This window comes from Brassica napus, chromosome C1, assembly GCF_020379485.1.
Source record: "Brassica napus cultivar Da-Ae chromosome C1, Da-Ae, whole genome shotgun sequence".
Taxonomy (NCBI): domain Eukaryota; kingdom Viridiplantae; phylum Streptophyta; class Magnoliopsida; order Brassicales; family Brassicaceae; genus Brassica; species Brassica napus.
This window is the reverse complement of record NC_063444.1, coordinates 23,205,736-23,224,289: the sequence shown is the minus strand read 5'-3', so window position 1 is coordinate 23,224,289 and position 18,554 is coordinate 23,205,736. Positions and strand designations below refer to the sequence as shown.

Below are 18,554 nucleotides of genomic sequence, written 5' to 3'. Positions count from 1 at the left end.
CATCGCAATAAAATTGTTATTTAACTTACACATATGTATATTAAATGGTCTAATATAATGTTTTAAAGGGCTGATTATTTATTTTCCTTTTTTGTAAATATATTTTCGTTTTTTGGTTTTTTATAAATATTTTATTTTTATTATATATGTTATTTTGAAAAGATATAAAAGGAAACTAATATTTAAATTATTGACATAAATTAATAATTAAAAGGAAAATATTTTTTAATAATGGTAATTAGATATAATATTTATATTTCATTAAGGATATATATGTAATCAACTATCATTAAAATTAACATGATCGCAACACATAGGAAACTGACTTTTTAAATAATATTATAGAGATTTTAATAATTGTAATTAGATATAATATTTATATTTCATTAAGGGTATCTATGTAATCAACCATCATTAGAATTAACGTGAGCTTGACACGTAGGAAACTTATTTCTCAAATAATATTATAGAGATTTTTCATGTCATTCGAATATAAAGATAGGTAAAAACTATAATAAAATATGGTAGCAGTTAATAAGCATTGAATCATCTATATATTTTTTTAATTATAATAAATAAGCAGTATACAAACAAAGAATGAATTGACTCAATAAATAATATAAAAATCAACTATTATTTTTTGTTAAGAAACTTGTGTAACTTATAAATTTAGATGATTTTCCATAGCTGTTAGCAATATAAATAAGAAATTCACAAATACTAAATTTCAATTTACCTTTTTATTTATTTGATTACATTTAAAAACTAGTTTAACCCTTATTTATCCATTTATTACTAGACAAACTCTATTTTTCAAAAAAAAAAAAAAAATACTAGACAAACTCTAATTTTATTTCAATTACTAGTTTGTTTTTATACCTGTTTTCCCTTATTTCCTTTGTTACAAAAAAATGTACGAAATTTCTATTGAACAAACTTATTTTTCTATGTTTTATGTAGTCATAGACTTATTTTGGACAAATTTATTTCTCTTTATATTTCCTTAATTTTGACAGACTTACTCTAACAAATTTGTCAAATTTATTTAATTTTGAAAAATAATAACTAGGATTCGATAGACTTTTATTTGTTATACATTTACTATATTTAATCAAATTTGAATGGTTATACAAAATTGTAACAAACTTTCTTAACACAAGAAAAATGTAGCCTGGACCCCACAAAAAGCACAAGATTCGTCTTCTGTATATGCAAAATAAGAACTGATTGTGGGTAGATTTTTGTACTGTTCACGGACCCCACTGACACATAGCGATCCGCGACTGGTTCGCCGTTTAATTTTTTTTTTTTTATTAAGACAAAAAAAATAAAAATAAAATAAGAACCTCTATGCGTTAATCATGCTCTAACACGTTTATATTTCTGGGGACATATGTACATGAGTTGTTAAATAAAACAGTAACAACCCAGTTAACTTTTGTAAAAATCGAAACCAACTATTTTAGACCCGAAACCATTTTTGCTTCATTTCTTAGTGTGTTCACTACTTCAGCTACATGTAAGAAAAGATTACCCAACGCCTCCACTCAAAGAAATTAGACTCATCAAATGCAAAATAATGTGTCCTTTTTTATGTAAGATGGCTGATGTACTTCTGGGGCAGAGCGAAGTTACACGGTGTGGAAGAAGACATAGCAGAAGAACGTCTCCATCTGTGGATCAGCCGTAGCAGCGGGAAATCTACGACTTCTCACGATTCCTTAGATGGTACAATCACACTTCGTTTCCACTCCTGACTTTTACTTGAAAAGCTTAATATGATGAAACTAAAGTGTTTCGATTTTGCTCTCGTCTTTAGTGGAAAGAGGATTGATAGAGCAACAGCTATGGGAAGCTTCTCGAAGAGAAATTGATCAGCTTCCATCTCCTACTGATAGAGAAATTGATCAGCTTCTCGATGCTGATTCATAGTAAATGTATATTATTTCTTCTCTTCACGTAAGTTTCACATAGAATCTGTGTGCCATCCATTTTTTTCACACACTTGATTGTGTAAGCTTTGGTGTTCTTATTTTGGCAAATCTCAAGTCCAACAAGCTTTGTGAAAAGGAAAAAAAAAAACACTGCAACATAACACAAGCAATCAATATCCAGATCGAAGAAAAAAAGCTAAAACAAAAATCTCTAGAACACTTCTCATTCCTTCTACAAGACAAGAATAGGATCTTCCATGGCTTCTTCAGCAACACTACCACCTCCACTCTTACCAGTCAACACAACCACACTTCCTTCAGCATCAACATCAACAATCACTGAATCTCCATCTTTAATCTCCCTTGAAAGCATCTTCTCCGCCATGCTATCTTCCAACAGCCTCATTATCGCTCTTCTCAGCGGCCTCGCACCGTAGCTCGGATCAAACCCTTCATCCACAACTCTCTCTTTAAACCTCTCGGTCACTTGAAGCTCAATCTCTTTGTCCATAAGCCTCACCACTACTTCTTTAAGCATTATATCAGCAATCTCCTTCACTTCCAGCTTCGTCAGCTGTCTGAAAACAATCATCTCATCTAACCTGTTCAAGAACTCCGGTCTGAAATACTGTTTCAGTTCCTCAGTGACCAAGCTCTTGATCCTGTTGTAGCTGCTGTCTTTCTCGTCGTAGTCCAGATCAAACCCGATTCTTCTACCGCCCTTTTCAATCACGCTGCTTCCTACGTTTGATGTCATGATCAGAAGCGTGTTCTTGAAATCCACAGTTCTTCCTTTGCTGTCAGTGAGTCTCCCGTCTTCTAGGATCTGAAGCATCATGTTGAAAACATCAGGATGGGCTTTCTCGATTTCGTCAAAGAGGACAAGCGTGTAAGGCCTGCGTCGAACTGCCTCCGTTAACTGACCTCCTTCCGTGTACCCTACGTAACCAGGAGGTGAACCGATGAGTTTTGAGACGGTGTGTCGTTCCATGAACTCACTCATGTCGAGACGGATCATTGCTTCCTCTGAACCGAAGTAGTAAGCAGCCAAGGCTTTGGCAAGCTCTGATTTCCCCACACCGGTTGGACCAGAGAAGATGAAGCTTGCTATTGGGCGGTTCGGGTTCTTGAGTCCAACACGCGCACGTCTGATGGCCCGGCTAATGGCTTTGACAGCTTCGTCTTGGCCAATGACTCTAGTGTGAAGTGTCTGCTCCATCTTGAGAAGACGGCTAGATTCATCGGACGAGACTTTCTCTACAGGGATTCCTGTCCAGGTGGAGACAATGTGTTGGATGTCGGATTCAGTGACAGTAGGTCCTCCTTCGCCAGCTTCAGTCTCAGCTTTGCTCACTTCTTTGCCTTTGGCTAAAACAGCAGCTATCTCGGCCCTAAGCTCTATTTCCCGGTCACGGTGAGAACCAGCCTGTTGGAGAAGAAACTGTAAACACCAATCTTGGGTTTATAGACAGTAAGACAAACTCGAAGACGATACCTTCTCAAAGTCTTGGCCTCTCACAGCTTCATTCTTCTCCTTTGTGATCTGTCTGAGTTGCTTTTCAAGCTCTCTAGCTTCCTCAGGGACCTAAACATACACACAATTCCACTCTGAATAAACTCAAAAAGATATAAAAGACAATCTTCTGATAATAAACCTGAGCATGGCGTAGTCGAACTCGAGACCCAGCTTCATCAATCAAGTCAATGGCTTTGTCTGGAAGAAACCGATCACTATTCATTCAAGAGAAGAAACAGGGTTGAGTAAAGGCTGCAAACTTGTCTAAGAAACTGTGCTGAAAACAGGAAGAAACAAAAACCTGATGTACTGATGTGACAACTGCGCAGCAGCAACCAAGGCTTCATCAGTGTACCTGAGCTTGTGGTGGATCTCATATCTCTCACGGAGACCGTGCAAGATCTGTATAGCTTCATCTACAGTTGGTTCAGGTACCTTCACAGGCTGGAACCTTCTCTCCAACGCAGGATCTTTTTCAATATGCTTTCTGTACTCATCCAATGTTGTTGCACCAATACACTACAACCATAAAAATATATGTATATAAACTTAAAAGTTTCCATTTTTAGTTAACATTACATTTTGACCAATAGAAAGAATGAGGATATTCTTTACCTGCAATTCACCTCTGGCAAGAGCTGGCTTTAAGATGTTGGCAGCATCAATGGCACCTTCAGCGGCTCCTGCACCGATCAGAGTGTGCACTTCATCGATAAACAGAATGATGTCATCACTTTGCCTGATCTCCTCCATAAGCTTCTTCAATCTTTCCTCGAATTCTCCACGGTACTTTGTTCCAGCCACTAGAAGACCCATATCAAGGGTTATAACCTGGAAAGTAAAGGTAAACACTCTTCTCAGCATCTTAAACACATTATAGATGATCCAATGGGAGAATATTTTGTTTACCGTCTTCCCCTCAATTGTTTCAGGAACATCACCACTGGCTATTCTCTGTGCGAGTCCTTCAGCTATTGCTGTCTTGCCAACTCCAGGTTCTCCAATTAGACAAGGGTTGTTCTTGGTTCTTCGAGCCAAGATCTGGACCACTCGTTCAATCTGTGGCTGCCTTCCCACAACCGGATCTAGTTTGCCCTGTAATAGAAAGTGGAAAACCAAAGCTTAACATTACACTTTCTTGAGAGTTTCTTCAAGATGAGTGTTAAGTAAGCCATTTTTATTACCTCCTCTGCTAGTTTAGTTAAGTTAGTCCCATACTCTTCTAGGGTTGGCATCTTGCTGTTTCCGCTGGATCCTCCACCAACGCTTGCGGTCACTTCATTGTTTTCTCCGACCATACGTATAACCTGACTCAAAATGTAATCAAGAAACTGTTTCCAACGACAAAACATGGCTGTGAGGACTCAGATTGATGCATTTACCTGCGTCCGGATGTTACTAGCATCTACACCCAAATTCTCCAGGACACGAGCTGCAACACCTTCCCCTTCACGAAGAAGACCAAGCAGAAGATGCTCTGACCCAATGTAGTTATGCCCTATAGTTTAAATAACAACAAAAAGGTTGCCAAATTAGCAAGAGACATGCTGTAAGTTTCATCACTAAAAAGCTCAAGTAATACAGAAACAGATCCAGGACAGGCTCTTACCGAGTTGTCGAGCTTCCTCTAGAGACAACTCCAGGACACGCTTTGCACGAGGAGTGAATGGGATCTCCACAGCCACGAATCCACTGCCTCTCCCAATGATCTTCTCCACCTCCACGCGAGAATCTTTAAGATTGATCCCCATTGATTTAAGAACCTTTGCAGCGATTCCAGTCCCTTCCCCAATGAGACCCAACAGTATCTGCTCAGTGCCAACAAAGTTATGGCCAAGTCTCCGAGCTTCCTCTTGAGACAGCATTATGACCTTGATAGCTTTCTCGGTGAACCGCTCAAACATGGCTTTTGTAGTCACACATCGGCTAGCTTTTCCTTTGCGGGATGAGATTTGAAGGTTAACTTTACTAAAGAAACCATGAGCAGGCCTTGCTATTAGATCCACTGCATTGGCAGACCTTAACCCTGAGAAGCTCTGGATGCTCAAAACCGGCGTTTGAGAAGTGTACATCATCTTCACACATCGTCTTGGTTTTCTATATTCGTCGGACTGAACATGTCTTCCGGGACCAAGTAAAGGACGGGCTGTGAAATTAGCCAAGAGCCTAGCCATGATGGGAAGAGTTGGATGGAGGCTGCATTGGGTAAACGGTAAATCATAAGTTGTAGCTCTTATAGACCAAAATAAAAGACAAGACAGAAGAAGAGAAAGTTTTGGCTTTCATTCTGTGAAAAGAGAAGGCAAACATCACAAGAAGAAGAAGAGAGAGAGAGAAGCAATCAAAAAGCTCTAGGTAAACCAAAAGCTAAGCCTTTCACTTATACGTCTAATTAAAAGCCAGACGCCAAATCCAACAAGTGTCTGTCGAGAGTTATCATTTTGGAGACACGGAGAGATTGAAGCTAATCATACTCTTAAACCCGTTTATAGAAAGAGCTCTCTCTCTCTCTGGCACAAAAAAGGCATAACTCAGTCCACCAACTAAGAGCAGAACAGTATCACTATAAGAAGTTATACCCAGCAACCAAAGCATACATCTTTGAACAAATACAAAACCCTAATCCCCAAGTAAACATTTTTCTCAACTGAATACAAGAGAACCCAGATTACTAAAACTCAAAAATGGAACCTAAGGAACAACCTGAAGATTTTAATAAAAAGTCCTCACCTTTACCTTTCAAAGTTAACACGACACAGAAACAGAAACCTCTCGTAAAATTAATGGAGGCAGAGAAGAGGGTTTTAGGTTTTACCGTCTAAAGTGCGAGAGAGACTCTTGTAATGGTCGCGGCCCGTCTGGGGAAAGAGATAGGTAGCGGAAGACCAAACAAAGGAGATTACTTTTGCTTCTCTCTCTCTCTCTCGTTTTTATCTAACTCTGTCTCGTCGTCTAAACTGCATCGCAGCCGTTCATAACATGTCACCCACCTAACAACGTTACATAAAAGCCGTTAGATCACTCATGTGTGTTTTGCGCCGTCAGATTTAATTACCTTTTTGTCTTCAGGGATTTTAAGGGTTTGGGTTTAGACAAACCGGTTTTCTCCGAACCAAAACAAAAAAAAAAAAATCAAACAAACCAAAAATCAAAACCGGTCGTTGTGACGACAACAAACTCCTTTTTTTTTTTTTTTTTCTTTTCATATCTACTTTCATCGGCTAAAGAAAGAGATGAGTTACGGTGTCCTCGTCGCTGCCTACGATTATTTGCTCTTCCAAGGTTCTTAAATTTCTCACTCCCCACCACTTTGCGTGTGTCTTTCACCTTTCTTCTTCTTCTTCTTTGATCTTATCCTTTTAGTTTGCTTGTGAATTGAGATCTATGTCGGTTTATACGTTTTCAATTCGACTCAATTTTAGGAATGTCAATAGATCAGATCGGTTCATGTTTAGAGAGCGGTTTTCGATCTTACTCCTCTCTCTGTTTTCGATTAGTTCGGTTCCTTTCTCAGTTTTAACGATCTTAGTCATCTCTGTTTTCGAATTACTCTGCTTTCGATTAGTTCGGTTTCTTTCTGTGTTTTGACGATCTTGGTCCTTCCGTGTTTCTCTGAGTTAATTGTCCGATCTTGGACAAGTCTTTTCGTTTTTGTGACTCTGAGGGTTCGTTTGAATAGGTTTTTTTTATTAATACTCTGTTTGTGACAAGAGGCCCCAAAAAGTTTTGCTGACGTTTGTGTCTTCTCTCTTTGCTTCAGTTTCTTTCTTGCATTGATTGAGTACAATCTCTCATATTTATTAAGAGAATTAAGACACTTGATTCGTCTTTTCCGTTTTTTTTTTTTTTTTGGGTTGATTTTTCCCTATTTAACAAGATCTTGTGAAGGATACTAAGAACAGTTTTTTTGATTAAACCTTCTTTGTTAGGGTACTAGAGCAATAGAGATATGGAAGAAGGGTATGAGAGTCGTCGAGGGAGTAGATGGGAAGAGCTGGACACTGACATCTTAGTCCGCATCTTCCAGAAGTTTAGCATCTTTGAGTTGACTTCGGGTTTAGCTCATGTCTGTAGTGGTTGGAGAGCTGCTTGTTGCGATCCCATCCTCTGGAAGACTCTTGATCTCTCCCACATGAGATCTAGCTTCATCAAGATCCCTTTAGAGCCTTACGTCTACGTGGAGCGTCGCTCCGATGAGGCCCTCACCCGGATCCTGAAACTCTCCATGAATCTCAGTGGAGGCAACACGAGGGCCTTGGTTTTCCATTTCAACTTGTTCTTGAGTGATGATCAGCTTACTTACACCGCAGAGAGGTAACCAGTCGTACTTTTGAGTCTTAAGATTCAGCTTTGCTTATATTTTTAAATCTTTTGTAGGTGTCCAGGGTTGAGACGGATTGTCCTTCCGGCTTGGAACAGAATAAAGAAGACTGGAATATGCAAAGCCATAAGGATCTGGAAAGATCTCGAGTCACTAACAATGCCTAGCATCGCAAACCCGCCTTACCTCTTAACAGAGATCGCCAAGAACTGCAAGAACTTTAAGGAGCTCAAGATCATGGGACCGTTCGAGATCTTCTTTGCAAACACGCTCATCACTTACCTCCCTAACCTCAAAACACTCAGCCTTAGATGCTCCGCGATCAAGCGGGAAGCACTCATAAAGATCCTCGACGGGTTACCTGATCTTGAAGTGCTCAACATATCCCACTCTTACCTGGTGGAGTACAGCGTGTGGCAACCGCAGCAGAAAGTGATTGTTAGAGAGCTGGATAAGACGATACTTGAGAAAGCTTCGAGGCTGAAGAGGTTCTTGACTTGTATGGAGCATGAGACTTGTGTGATGTGTCAGAGGACTGAGAATGATGAAGGGATTGTGAGATGGTATAAGTATGAAGAAGGAGAGTGGAAAGTTGATGAAGTGAGCTCTCTTCATCTTTGATTGGTGTATCTGACTTACTACTGCTTCCATCTTTCATTGTTTGTGTGTTTCTCTTTTTTTTTTGTTGGTTGTTTTTGGTTTTGAACGTTTATTGCGTGTATATAAATGTAGGCAATGCCAAAAAGTTTGTATTTAGTGATCAATTCTAGATCACCAAACCTTGACATGAGTAGGAAAATAAATAAAAACAAACAATTTCTAATATGTTTTATTCATGGCTTTTTGGCAGACACAGAATTCAAAAGTATATTTTAGTCATTAGCTTTGCATGTTTAACCGTGTTATTACCAAATGGTCTGATCAGCTAAAGCATGACTATTGACTAGTGTCCCACTGCAACATTTTAGTTTTAAATAATCAAATTTATTTTAGTTGCATTAGTAGACGCGAAAATGTTGCTACAGCTCAAAGAACATTGAGATGTTTTCTATGGTGTTTCATCATTCTACAAGGTTATTTATACAAAATTTCTTCCTTGAAGTTACACATAGCTCTGGTGCTCATGTTTGGTAGTGACTACTTTCAAGGTCGTGTTAGAAGCATATTGCTTATTTGAGTACGCGTTATTCAAAACCTAAACCAACCAAGTAAGTGTTTGAGATGTTCAACTCGACTGCTCCTTGTTCCTACGAGGAATGTACACGTGGTGAAAGGTCAAGAAGAAGAGTAAAGTGCAAACATTTAGTCTCCAATCTACGGAAAAGAAACTTAGTTCCAACACTTCTATTATTTACCTAGAGTAAAGTAAGCAGCATCTCTTTTTTGACTCTCGAAAACATAACAACTGTTATATATGTGTTATCTTTTTTTGAAAATTATATATGTGTTATCTTCTTCTATGTATTTTCTTTACTTTGAATAATGTGACCAGGGCTTTATGGTAGAATTATTTTGTGTACTTAGATTGTCTATCGTTTAGTATGTACACAAGCAAGAACGAGAAAAGCCGAATCCATAAAGGCAAAACATATCTTCTCTGATAAAAAATAAAATAAAAAATATATATATAAATAAGCCAGGAACGGATCGGGTATCCGGAGAATTTTAAGGTATCCGGATCCTTATCCGAAGGATTCATCATTTTACTATCTTTATCTGGATCTGGGGTTATCGGATATCGGGGTGTCGGATATCCTTCTAAAAATTGTAATATCCGGCGGATATCCGGATTCGGATTTTGATTCTTCAAATAAATAAAAATAATATTAATATATATGAAATATTAACAATAATTTAAAAATAAAATGTATATAATGTTTTTAATTATTTCTATGTATAATATTACAAAATTTATATATACTATTATAAAATGAAAATATAATAAATAAAATTAGTTTTTATATATAGATATTGTTATTTTTGAAATAATTATTAATAAAAATTACGCATACGGATCCGGCTTTGACGGATCCAACATTTTACTTTCCGGATCCGGATTTGGCCCCTCCGGATTTTCGGATCGGATTCGAGATCCGGATCTCGGATAAAAATCTCAAGCCTATATATGCGTACTCAAGCATAGAAAGGTCATGAGCTCATTTTCTTCTTAAGTAAGCTTGGGAGTAGATCAAGATAACATTTATGTCCATTTGGCCATCTTTGTGATTTATGACCATGGTCGTTGGAAATATCAGTATCCTCGTTCATGGGTTTAATAAGCATCAAATTAATGGGCATATATAGGACACGAATGTCTTGTGCTATCATAGCATCATTGTCCATTGGATTGTTTTCTTCTTCAAAATCGTTGTATTAAACCTTCTAGACGCATCAAAATAGTACACTTTATGTAAACTTTTGGTATTATAGTACAAAATCATTTTTTTGTATCTGAAAGGTTCAAGGCAAGTCAGACATAGTCATCATAGAGAAAAAGATTAAAAGAATTGCATAAATTTTTAAGGGGAAGAAAATAACATTACAAAACATGATAATCACGAACAATAAAAGATCAAAACGTTTAAAATTGAAAAATAATGAATTTGTAATTAAATATTCTATTAGAATTTTGTTGAAAACCTAAAATAAGCTTTCATATTTATAACAAAATACAATATGAAAAACACTAAAGAAGAAGCAGAGAGGACAAAAGATATTAAGAAATACATGATAATCAAGAACAAGATCGAAACATCTAAAAGATAAAAAAAATTGAATATGCAATTGATTTATTCTATTAGAAATTTGTTGCAAAAAAAATAAAGTTTACATTCAGCCTCTGGATTTTTGGCATTTCAATCGAAGATATGGAAACATTAGAGAAGAAGACATGATAAGAGATGAAGAACCAAAATTTGGTAAAGCATGATCAAATTTACATTCATTCTGAATCTGAGAAATTCAATCGAAGACAAAAGATATGATATGAAAACATTAGAGAGGAATATATAAAAATGATGAATTATCAATTGATCTATTCTATTTGAAATTTGTCGCAAAATAAAATAAAGTTTACATGTAGCCCTAGATCTTGGGATTTTCAATCGAAAATGTGAAAACATTAAAGAATAAGGCATAATAAAAGATGAAGAACTAAGAATTGGTAAACATAACAATATGTACATTCACCCCATGTCTTGGATTTCAATCAAAAATAAAAATATATGACATGAAAACATCAGAAGAAAAAGACATGATAAAAGACGAAAACATTTAAAAGAATGAAAACACCATTGAAAGAGAAGAAAATAATTACAAAGACTGAAGAAAAAAAAATGTGGAGGATATGTTTATAAAATGTTAGATTAGGTCACATCACATTAAAGATAAATGTTTATACATAAAGAATTATCAAAATTTGGGCAAACTTTTATCAAATGTTAGTATTTTAAATATTTACTTGTCTGAAAACTTTCACCAAAATAATATTATTTTTTCCTTATTTTAAGGAAAACTAAATTAAACGTGTACATGATTCAACAACATATGACTATTTTCATGTGAACTCAACTGAGAAAGATGCAATTGATGTTATTCTCATTAAACGTATGATAAAAGATAATGACAAATCTACCGACCATAACATCATTAGTGGAGACCATTAGTATATCGAGGAGTTAGTTGTTTTGCATGGCCAAGACAAACAACTTCTCGAGGGTCTGCTGACCTAATTCATTTTGTTTCCGAGAGCTCTTTTCGGCGATTCTTCTCTTTCGCGAAGATTCCTCTGAAATCATGGCGTTACTTTGCCCAGAAGTCTTCAAAAGCAGGAGCAACATTATTTATTTTTATGCTGAAAATATTAGTATCTCTTATGATACAGAATTCTCGACATTCAACATCAAGTTGGCTTCTCATTTGAGCTCTTTCAACTACATGGGTCCAGTGGTGTTCAAGGTTTACTATGATGGCTGTGAGGACCAACACGACCCCATTAGGATCTTTTTTAAGCACAGGGACACCATGTTGAACAAGATATGCCTCTTTTCTACGTTGGATCAACTAAGGATGCTGCTAATGATGATCTTCTAATTCGTCATATGAAGAAGATAGTAGAAAATCTGATGAACACAATATCATTGTCAATGGTGGAGAAAATAAAGTACATTTTTGAATTGGATTTTCTCCATGGTCAGCGAAGAAATGTTGCACAGATTCATTATGGTTCTCTGAAATCAGATTGGATGGCTTGATTGGGAACCAAATCCATCTCAAGAGCTCATGGAGTTGCTTCCTCATGATAAGCAATTGACGAGGAGAATAAAAATTCAAGAGGAAACAATTGGCAAAGAATTTGGCTAGACAACGAGGGCAAGAAGAAGGACAGTAAAATTGAAGAATGTTTTTACACATTGTAGTTAAGAATATGTAGTTAATAAGAAATAATCTATATAGTTAAAAATATTAATTTATGTACTAAGATTGATTAGTGAAGTAGCTTTGGTTCTGAAATTTTCTTTACTTAATCAAAATTTAGAACATTATATTATAACAATATAAGCATACAAAATAACTTGAATGGTTAAAGCTTTACACACAAAAATATAATATTATTTCATCAAAGATCCCATTGAGTCTATGAGGAATGTCGGTGTGATGAGGCCCTAACCAGGATCCTGAAACTCTCCATGAATCTTATTGGAGGCAGAACGAGGACCACAAAAAGGTAAAGATAAGAACTTCTTGTGATCTGCGATATGATATTGTTGTTTCTCCAAAGAAAAAAATTTCCCATTGAAGCTATTTCCGTAATGGCAATTTAGTTTAGGAAGTAATCGTGATCCAAAAGGATTGGAACAAATCAAAGAGGTGATTGTCTGATTGATGCGTTCATGAATCCCAAGTGCCACAAAACAGACTCTAATACAGCTTCTAGCTTAACTGGATTACCACATGTTCTAAGTTGCCCAATCATAAAAACTCGCATAGTTCTGCGCGCCTCTAATATAACTCTATGCGTGGAGCTAGCAATAAGGGATCACCGATTTTGTTCTGAAATAAGTCATGTTACATGCATTGTTTGCAGTTTCTACAGAATACAGATGAAGCTTCTAACTATTAGTGTTGCTTGTTTGTGTCAAACTAATTACTTAAAATACACAAGAGAGCACAAAGGAAACCAAAGGTGGAATCAAATGCTTCCTCAAATGAACTTATATGTAGAGCAGGAATATATGTTAACCTTGGAGATTAATGAACTTTAGAAAATGTTGAATGTATATTTTAGATACGGAAGAAGAAACTAAGTGATATGAATTTAAATACTGTGTGTTTGCAGGGCTCTGGCTGAAATTACTTTCCAGCGCACCAATTTACAGGAGATATGCCATCAGTTCTTTGAGTGGCCCTCTGAGAAAACAGTATCACTTTTGATTTATATGTGTATGTCTTCTATTCCTTGTTGTTTGCATTTTCTGCCTAAACTCCGGTGATCTAGCTTTGGCTTATGTCATTACCGCTAAACCCAATTCTTCTCTTCATGTACCCCGGGCCCTTTCTCTTCTATTCTATGGAACACATTTCAAGACTGACTGACCCACTAGAGACTTTTGTGGAACCTACGTTCTTCTTTTTTCTCTATCTTTCAGATGAATACATTCTTCCAAAAATTGCTGAAAGAAAGCTGAGAAGGTATGCTATTCTGCAATCAAGATCAACTGAGGTTGGCGTTAACCGTCCTCTCCACAAGGTACCTTTTTCTCTCTCACTGCAAGTTATTTGCTATAGATCTTTGTCCCCAATAATCGGACTCTCCGTTGAAGCAACTACATAAGTTGTGCGAAATTGATACGGTACATAAAATTTTATGGATTGGTAAAGGAAGTTGTTGATTCAGACATTAGAAAAAACTTGTTATCTCAAAATTCATCTTGGTTCTGGCGTCTTGCTTTTAGAAAAAACCAACAGCTTAAAAGTCGATTGGCTCCCCCTTACGTAATTCAGTTGGACATTAAACAAGAACATGTCTTAACTCGTGCACGAATTATTATTCTGCAGCCGCAGGTGCCAGAGAAGTGCCCGGTGTCTGAAATTATAAAGACTCGCAAAGTACAGGGACGAGAATGTTTCGAAGTCTCATGGAATGATCTAGAAGGGTTAGAGGCTTCCATTGTTCCTGCAGATCTTGTAGAAAGGTAACGATAATGATCAAAGTCAGACCTTTCACCCATTTACTCAAGGATTCAGATAGACATTTAGCTTTAGGTGGTTGACATTGATCAAGCCCTGCTGTTTTGTTTGGCTTTTATTGCAAAAACTTTAATTTCAGGATGAATCAAGTGAACTAAAATAGTATGTCTAAAGTAAACAGATCTCCAGGTAAATTAGTCAGTTGTGGACCAAACTTGTTACTAAAAAAAAAAGCCTCAGTTCAGCGATATTTGGTTGACTTGGCTATAGAAACTTTCATATATCTACTTGTTACTAAAAAAGCCTACGCATCTGCAGCCAAAAGCTACTGTTTATTTGTTCGCATAGCACTGAGAAAATGGTTCAGATTTGTCGGTTGGTTTACATTGAATAACTGGCCTACTATTCGTTTTGCCAATTTATCCTTGTTGTTTTATGTCAGGGCTTGTCCTGAGAAGATCATAGAGTTCAAGGAGAAAATGGAAGCAAAGAAGAAAAAGAAGAAGCCGAAACAAAAACAATCTAAATCGACAGAGAGGGAAACAAGTTCACCGACCAAAGCTTCTTCACTTATCGAACTCAGTCTCCAACTCCAACAGATTGATCTTAATTCAACATCTACCCTAGCTATAAGCACCATGGAAGAGGCAGAACAAGAGAAAGAACAGCAAAAATCCAAGAAACATGATTACTTGCGTCTAATCGATTCACCTGCTAAAGAAAATTCCAGTATTGGTTGGTCGACCATTCGTAGATTCGGTGTTGGCCCGAGCTCTTATTCATTCTATCCAGAAACAGAAGTCATTGATCTGATAAGCCCTTGTCCTGAAGCTCGGTCACGGAACGTGTCAAGAAGGTATCAAGAACAGAAGTCTCATGAGCAGAAGTGCCTTGATCACAAACTGGAGAATGTGATTGAGCTGAGTGATTCAGAGACAGATGATGATGATGATGATGATGATGATGATTGATGATGATGGTGAACATTGCAGAAAAGCCAGAGAGCTTAGGATGTTCTTGGAAAATATTAGGAAAGACGTTATCCTCTGAGCCTAAAGTGGACGATGATCATTTATGATAAGTGTCTATGCAATGTTATTATATGTACGAATTGTTCCATTCCACATAATGTCTATGATTTATGAATTCTTTTTTTTTTTTTAATTGTGTAGATTTCATGAAAACTGTTAGTAAAACAGCTAGCTATTAATAAACAGATTCTCTTTGTTGGCAGTGATAGTTTTGCTGTTGAAATTTAAATCATGCTACTTGTTTAGTAGTTTCTACTTATGGAGGTTCTAACTATTTGTGATGCTTCTTTTGTGTTAAAACTGTTAACTTTTAAAGTAAACAAGAGAGCACATAGGAAACTAAATATGGTATCAAATGCCCCCTCAAGGGGATTTCTGATGAGATACAAGCTTAGACCATGATTATCCATGATTATCGGCAGCTCTTAAGAGGTTCTTAATTGCTGATTAGGAAAAAAATAAATGAAAAATGGTTATTTACCTAAGAAACGTCCCTTAATTTAGATGAAGAAGAGCCGCATCTTGTTGGCCACGCGTCATGTGGAGATGCTTTTGGGAGGAGAATACGAGGCGAGCAAAAAAATCATTTGGCTTCGACATCGAAAACTCTTGGTTTCTCCGCGACGAAGACTAGACGATCGTGGGTGATCACGACGACGACAAAGCAACTCGGCGGTGGATCTCCTCTCTGACGACAAAATCATCGGGTGTCGCTCAGTCGAATCTAACCGGCGGTTCCTGTCCTCGACGAAGCGGCGAAAAGCGTGGGTTCCTCTCCTCGACGACGAAGCGAATCGGCGGTGGCTCTCCTCGACGACGACGATAATTGACGGTTGCTGCTCATTAGAATGGAAAGGTAAAGCTCTGAAATTTGTTGGTTTTTGTTTAAATCCTCAATTGTCTCACTCCAATCGAAAGGTTTATGCATGTGTTAGATTGTGATCTTGTATTTCTTGTCGCAAGTTTTGTTTAATTTTGTGTTTTCAATTGCAGATGAAAGGCCAATTGAAGAGAGAATCATAAATTCTCTGGAGAGAGAATCGATCTTCTCTGCAAAGTGAAGGTTCGATCATCTTGTTGTATTGCTTTCTGTTCTTATTGGTTTAGTAGCTTGTCGTTAGGAGGCTTGGTGTAATGATTTAGATTCTTGAGATTGAAGAACATTTTTGATCAATTTAAGATATAATACTGTGATTCTTTTGATAAGTTTTTGTCTTTCTGTTTTAATAAGGATGGATCCGGAGTCATGAGCAAGCCTCGTCAAACAAAAGGAATAGAAGAGCAATACAGGTACTACATTTCTCTCTGTCTTTGCTCGGTTCAATTGATTAAAGTCTTGTGATTGTGGTTATGGTTGCATCACGGTAATAAATGGTTTAGTTAGTGGTTGATTATGGTTGTGTAAGGTATTAAATTTAAGATATGTTTAGATAGAAATCGATGATGTGTTTGTCATGAATGAGTTCGATATATGTCATGTCTATATGGTTGGGTTCTCTTCTCTCTGTCATGAATGTATTACTCTTCTCTCTGTCATGAATGTGTAACTCTTTTCTTCCGTCTATTAAACTCATCTTTTTCTTCTCTATCTTCTCATCTGCAATCTCATTCTCTCTTCTCTTCCGTATTCTCGTTTTGCTCCCCTTATCTTCTTTCTAATTGTCGGGTATGGATTCCTATCCATACAATAACCACAATTCTAATTTCGTTGTTCTTCTAAATAGTCAACAAGACATTGTTTTCGGTTTAGGACAAGATAGTGGTGAAGTTTCATCCTCACAAGTGCCTGTTTTCTTCACTCAGCGAAGTGAAGATTCACACTTTGGGGAAGAGGCTCCTGCAACGTAAAGAACGACAGACCTGGACACCAACCGATGACATAGTGCTCATCAGCTCGTTGTTAAACACGAGGAAAGACCCTGTGGTGGAGAATGAGCAGAAGTCTGGTGCTTTCTGGAAGAGAATCGCCGCTTACTTTGCTGCAAGTCCGAAGCTGGCCGGTTGTGAAGTGAGGGAGCCTAGCCACTGCAAGCAGCGTTGGCACAAGATCAATGATCTGGTAGGAAAATTTTGTTGCGCGTATGAAGCCGCAACCAGAGAGAAGAGCAGCGGTCAGAATGACAATGATGGCTGAAGCTTGCTCATGAAATCTTCTTCAACAACCACCACAAGAAATTCACTCTCGACCACGCGTGGAAAGAGCTCCGCAATGACCAAAAATGGTATGCGAGAGAAGCTCTAAGAGGAGGAAGTGTGACGAGGCCGCACAATCATCAACCTCTCAAGCTGCAAAAACCAATACTGATCAAGCAACTACTCGTCCCCCGGGTGTGAAGGCTTCAAAGGGTCTTAGTAAGCAAAATACCAAGGCAGAGGGGAAGGCGTCGGCTGAGTTTCAGAGCATGTGGAGCATCAAGAAGGAGGATTTTTCCATGAAAGAGAGGCTCTGGAGGATGAAGCTACTCGAAAGTCTTATTGCAAAATAAGAACCGCTTGCTGAGTATGAAGAAGCGTTGAAGAAAAAGCTGATTTCTGAATTGTTGTCTTAAGATTGGATGCTCAAGTTTATTTTGTCTCAAATTAGTTAATGTTGTCTCAAGTTTATGTTGTCTCATATTAGTTTAAGTTGAGGTCTAGTCTCTGTTTCAATTTGTTGTAATTGAACTCTCTGTTTCGTGTTTAACTTATGGATGATATAAATGCTTCGGCTTGTGTTGCTTGTCTTCTTCAATGATTAGATATATGGTCATGTTTCTGTTTCTGCTTCTGTATTGACCTTGTACTGATCCCTTCACTGTGTTTTTGCAGGCTTCTTTAACTGGTTCGTGGTGGTGTTTCTCTCAGGAGAGATGGTGTGACACCCCCGATCTTAGATGACCGGAAATGACACGGTCGATGTTCCTCGATGGTCGATCCGAGGTTCTCAGAATACTTCCGATCACCTTAGACCAACAACCAAAGAACACCAACGCTCCTATCAGATATCACTCTAGGCTTTTCAACCCGAAAAAGCAATACCCGATAGTTAGTTCGTCCGGACAAGGACTAATATCATATGGAACCCGTACTTTAAAAACATTCTTTACATATCATTCAAAATCATCTTACAAAATTTGTTATAAATTAACCTCGAGGTTTTCGGTCAACAAATCTTATACATAAGAAATATCAAAACGCCTTTGCAAGGATAATAAAACTACCGCTGGCTAATGATGTTCCTTCCCGTCCTAGAGTAAGGTCTCCCGTCTACTGGTTACCTGCATCACAAATGAGTCATGAGTAACTAGTTTACTCAGTGAGCCTAGTCCCCCACTCCAACGTATATTAATAATACCTCAAGCAATCAACTTCATTTGTATGCAGTGGAAATATATTCCATAACTAATAAAAAAATATATATAAGGCCTATCCTTCCATCGACGTGAATCTTATCTTAAACATCACCTCCACGACACCTGCCATTCACTCATACTTATAATATATATAGACTAGACCCGGAAAACCACAAAGGCTAACCGACCCTAGCAGGGAAATAAATATAACCACCATCTCCATTAGATATT

The 18,554-nt window shown here is 37.4% G+C and overlaps 2 protein-coding genes, 2 long non-coding RNA genes and 1 pseudogene across 5 annotated transcripts; 4 read left to right on the top strand and 1 right to left on the bottom strand.

The window, feature by feature from the left end:
* The first annotated feature begins 1,460 nt into the window (after positions 1-1,460).
* On the top strand, positions 1,461-2,180 carry LOC106447535. The gene is made up of 2 exons (XR_001288995.3): positions 1,461-1,728; positions 1,820-2,180. It is a non-coding gene; the product is annotated as an uncharacterized LOC106447535 (long non-coding RNA).
* LOC111205346 (chaperone protein ClpC2, chloroplastic) lies at positions 2,010-6,403 on the bottom strand. Of its 2 annotated transcripts, none has more exons than XM_022701027.2 (10): positions 6,266-6,403; positions 5,060-5,646; positions 4,833-4,948; positions 4,635-4,757; positions 4,360-4,545; positions 4,066-4,281; positions 3,752-3,969; positions 3,590-3,665; positions 3,430-3,519; positions 2,010-3,360 (listed from the first exon to the last, which is right to left on the bottom strand). In XM_022701027.2, exons 2-10 carry the CDS (start codon positions 5,622-5,624, stop codon positions 2,167-2,169), a joined length of 2,784 nt encoding a protein of 927 aa, XP_022556748.2. In that variant the 5' UTR covers positions 5,625-5,646; positions 6,266-6,403; the 3' UTR covers positions 2,010-2,166. The 2 variants fall into 2 exon arrangements, with proteins under 2 accessions (XP_022556748.2, XP_022556749.2); XM_022701028.2 differs by lacking the exon at positions 6,266-6,403 and adding an exon at positions 6,181-6,198.
* Positions 6,404-6,597: 194 nt separating this feature from the next.
* Positions 6,598-8,607, top strand: LOC106368666 (F-box/LRR-repeat protein At3g48880). Its single transcript, XM_013808676.3, has 3 exons — positions 6,598-6,732; positions 7,380-7,764; positions 7,828-8,607. Exons 2-3 carry the CDS (start codon positions 7,400-7,402, stop codon positions 8,390-8,392), a joined length of 930 nt encoding a protein of 309 aa, XP_013664130.1. The 5' UTR covers positions 6,598-6,732; positions 7,380-7,399; the 3' UTR covers positions 8,393-8,607.
* Positions 8,608-13,254: 4,647 nt separating this feature from the next.
* Positions 13,255-15,197, top strand: LOC125580976 (annotated as a pseudogene).
* Positions 15,198-15,532: 335 nt separating this feature from the next.
* Positions 15,533-18,045, top strand: LOC111201941. Its single transcript, XR_002654884.2, has 4 exons — positions 15,533-15,847; positions 15,985-16,054; positions 16,223-16,281; positions 17,800-18,045. It is a non-coding gene; the product is annotated as an uncharacterized LOC111201941 (long non-coding RNA).
* Positions 18,046-18,554: the final 509 nt, after the last annotated feature.

Excerpts from the sequence above, each read along its gene's own strand:
- LOC106368666 (XM_013808676.3), top strand. The coding sequence starts at position 7,400 with ATGGAAGAAGGGTATGAGAGTCGTCGAGGGAGTAGATGGGAAGAGCTG. Across the intron at positions 7,765-7,827 it reads CTTACTTACACCGCAGAGAG|GTGTCCAGGGTTGAGACGGA; the intron begins GTAACCAGTCGT and ends AATCTTTTGTAG.
- LOC111205346 (XM_022701027.2), bottom strand. The coding sequence starts at position 5,624 with ATGGCTAGGCTCTTGGCTAATTTCACAGCCCGTCCTTTACTTGGTCCC. Across the intron at positions 3,970-4,065 it reads TTGCCAGAGGTGAATTGCAG|TGTATTGGTGCAACAACATT; the intron begins GTAAAGAATATC and ends TTATGGTTGTAG. Across the intron at positions 3,666-3,751 it reads TTGTCACATCAGTACATCAG|TGATCGGTTTCTTCCAGACA; the intron begins GTTTTTGTTTCT and ends TTGAATGAATAG.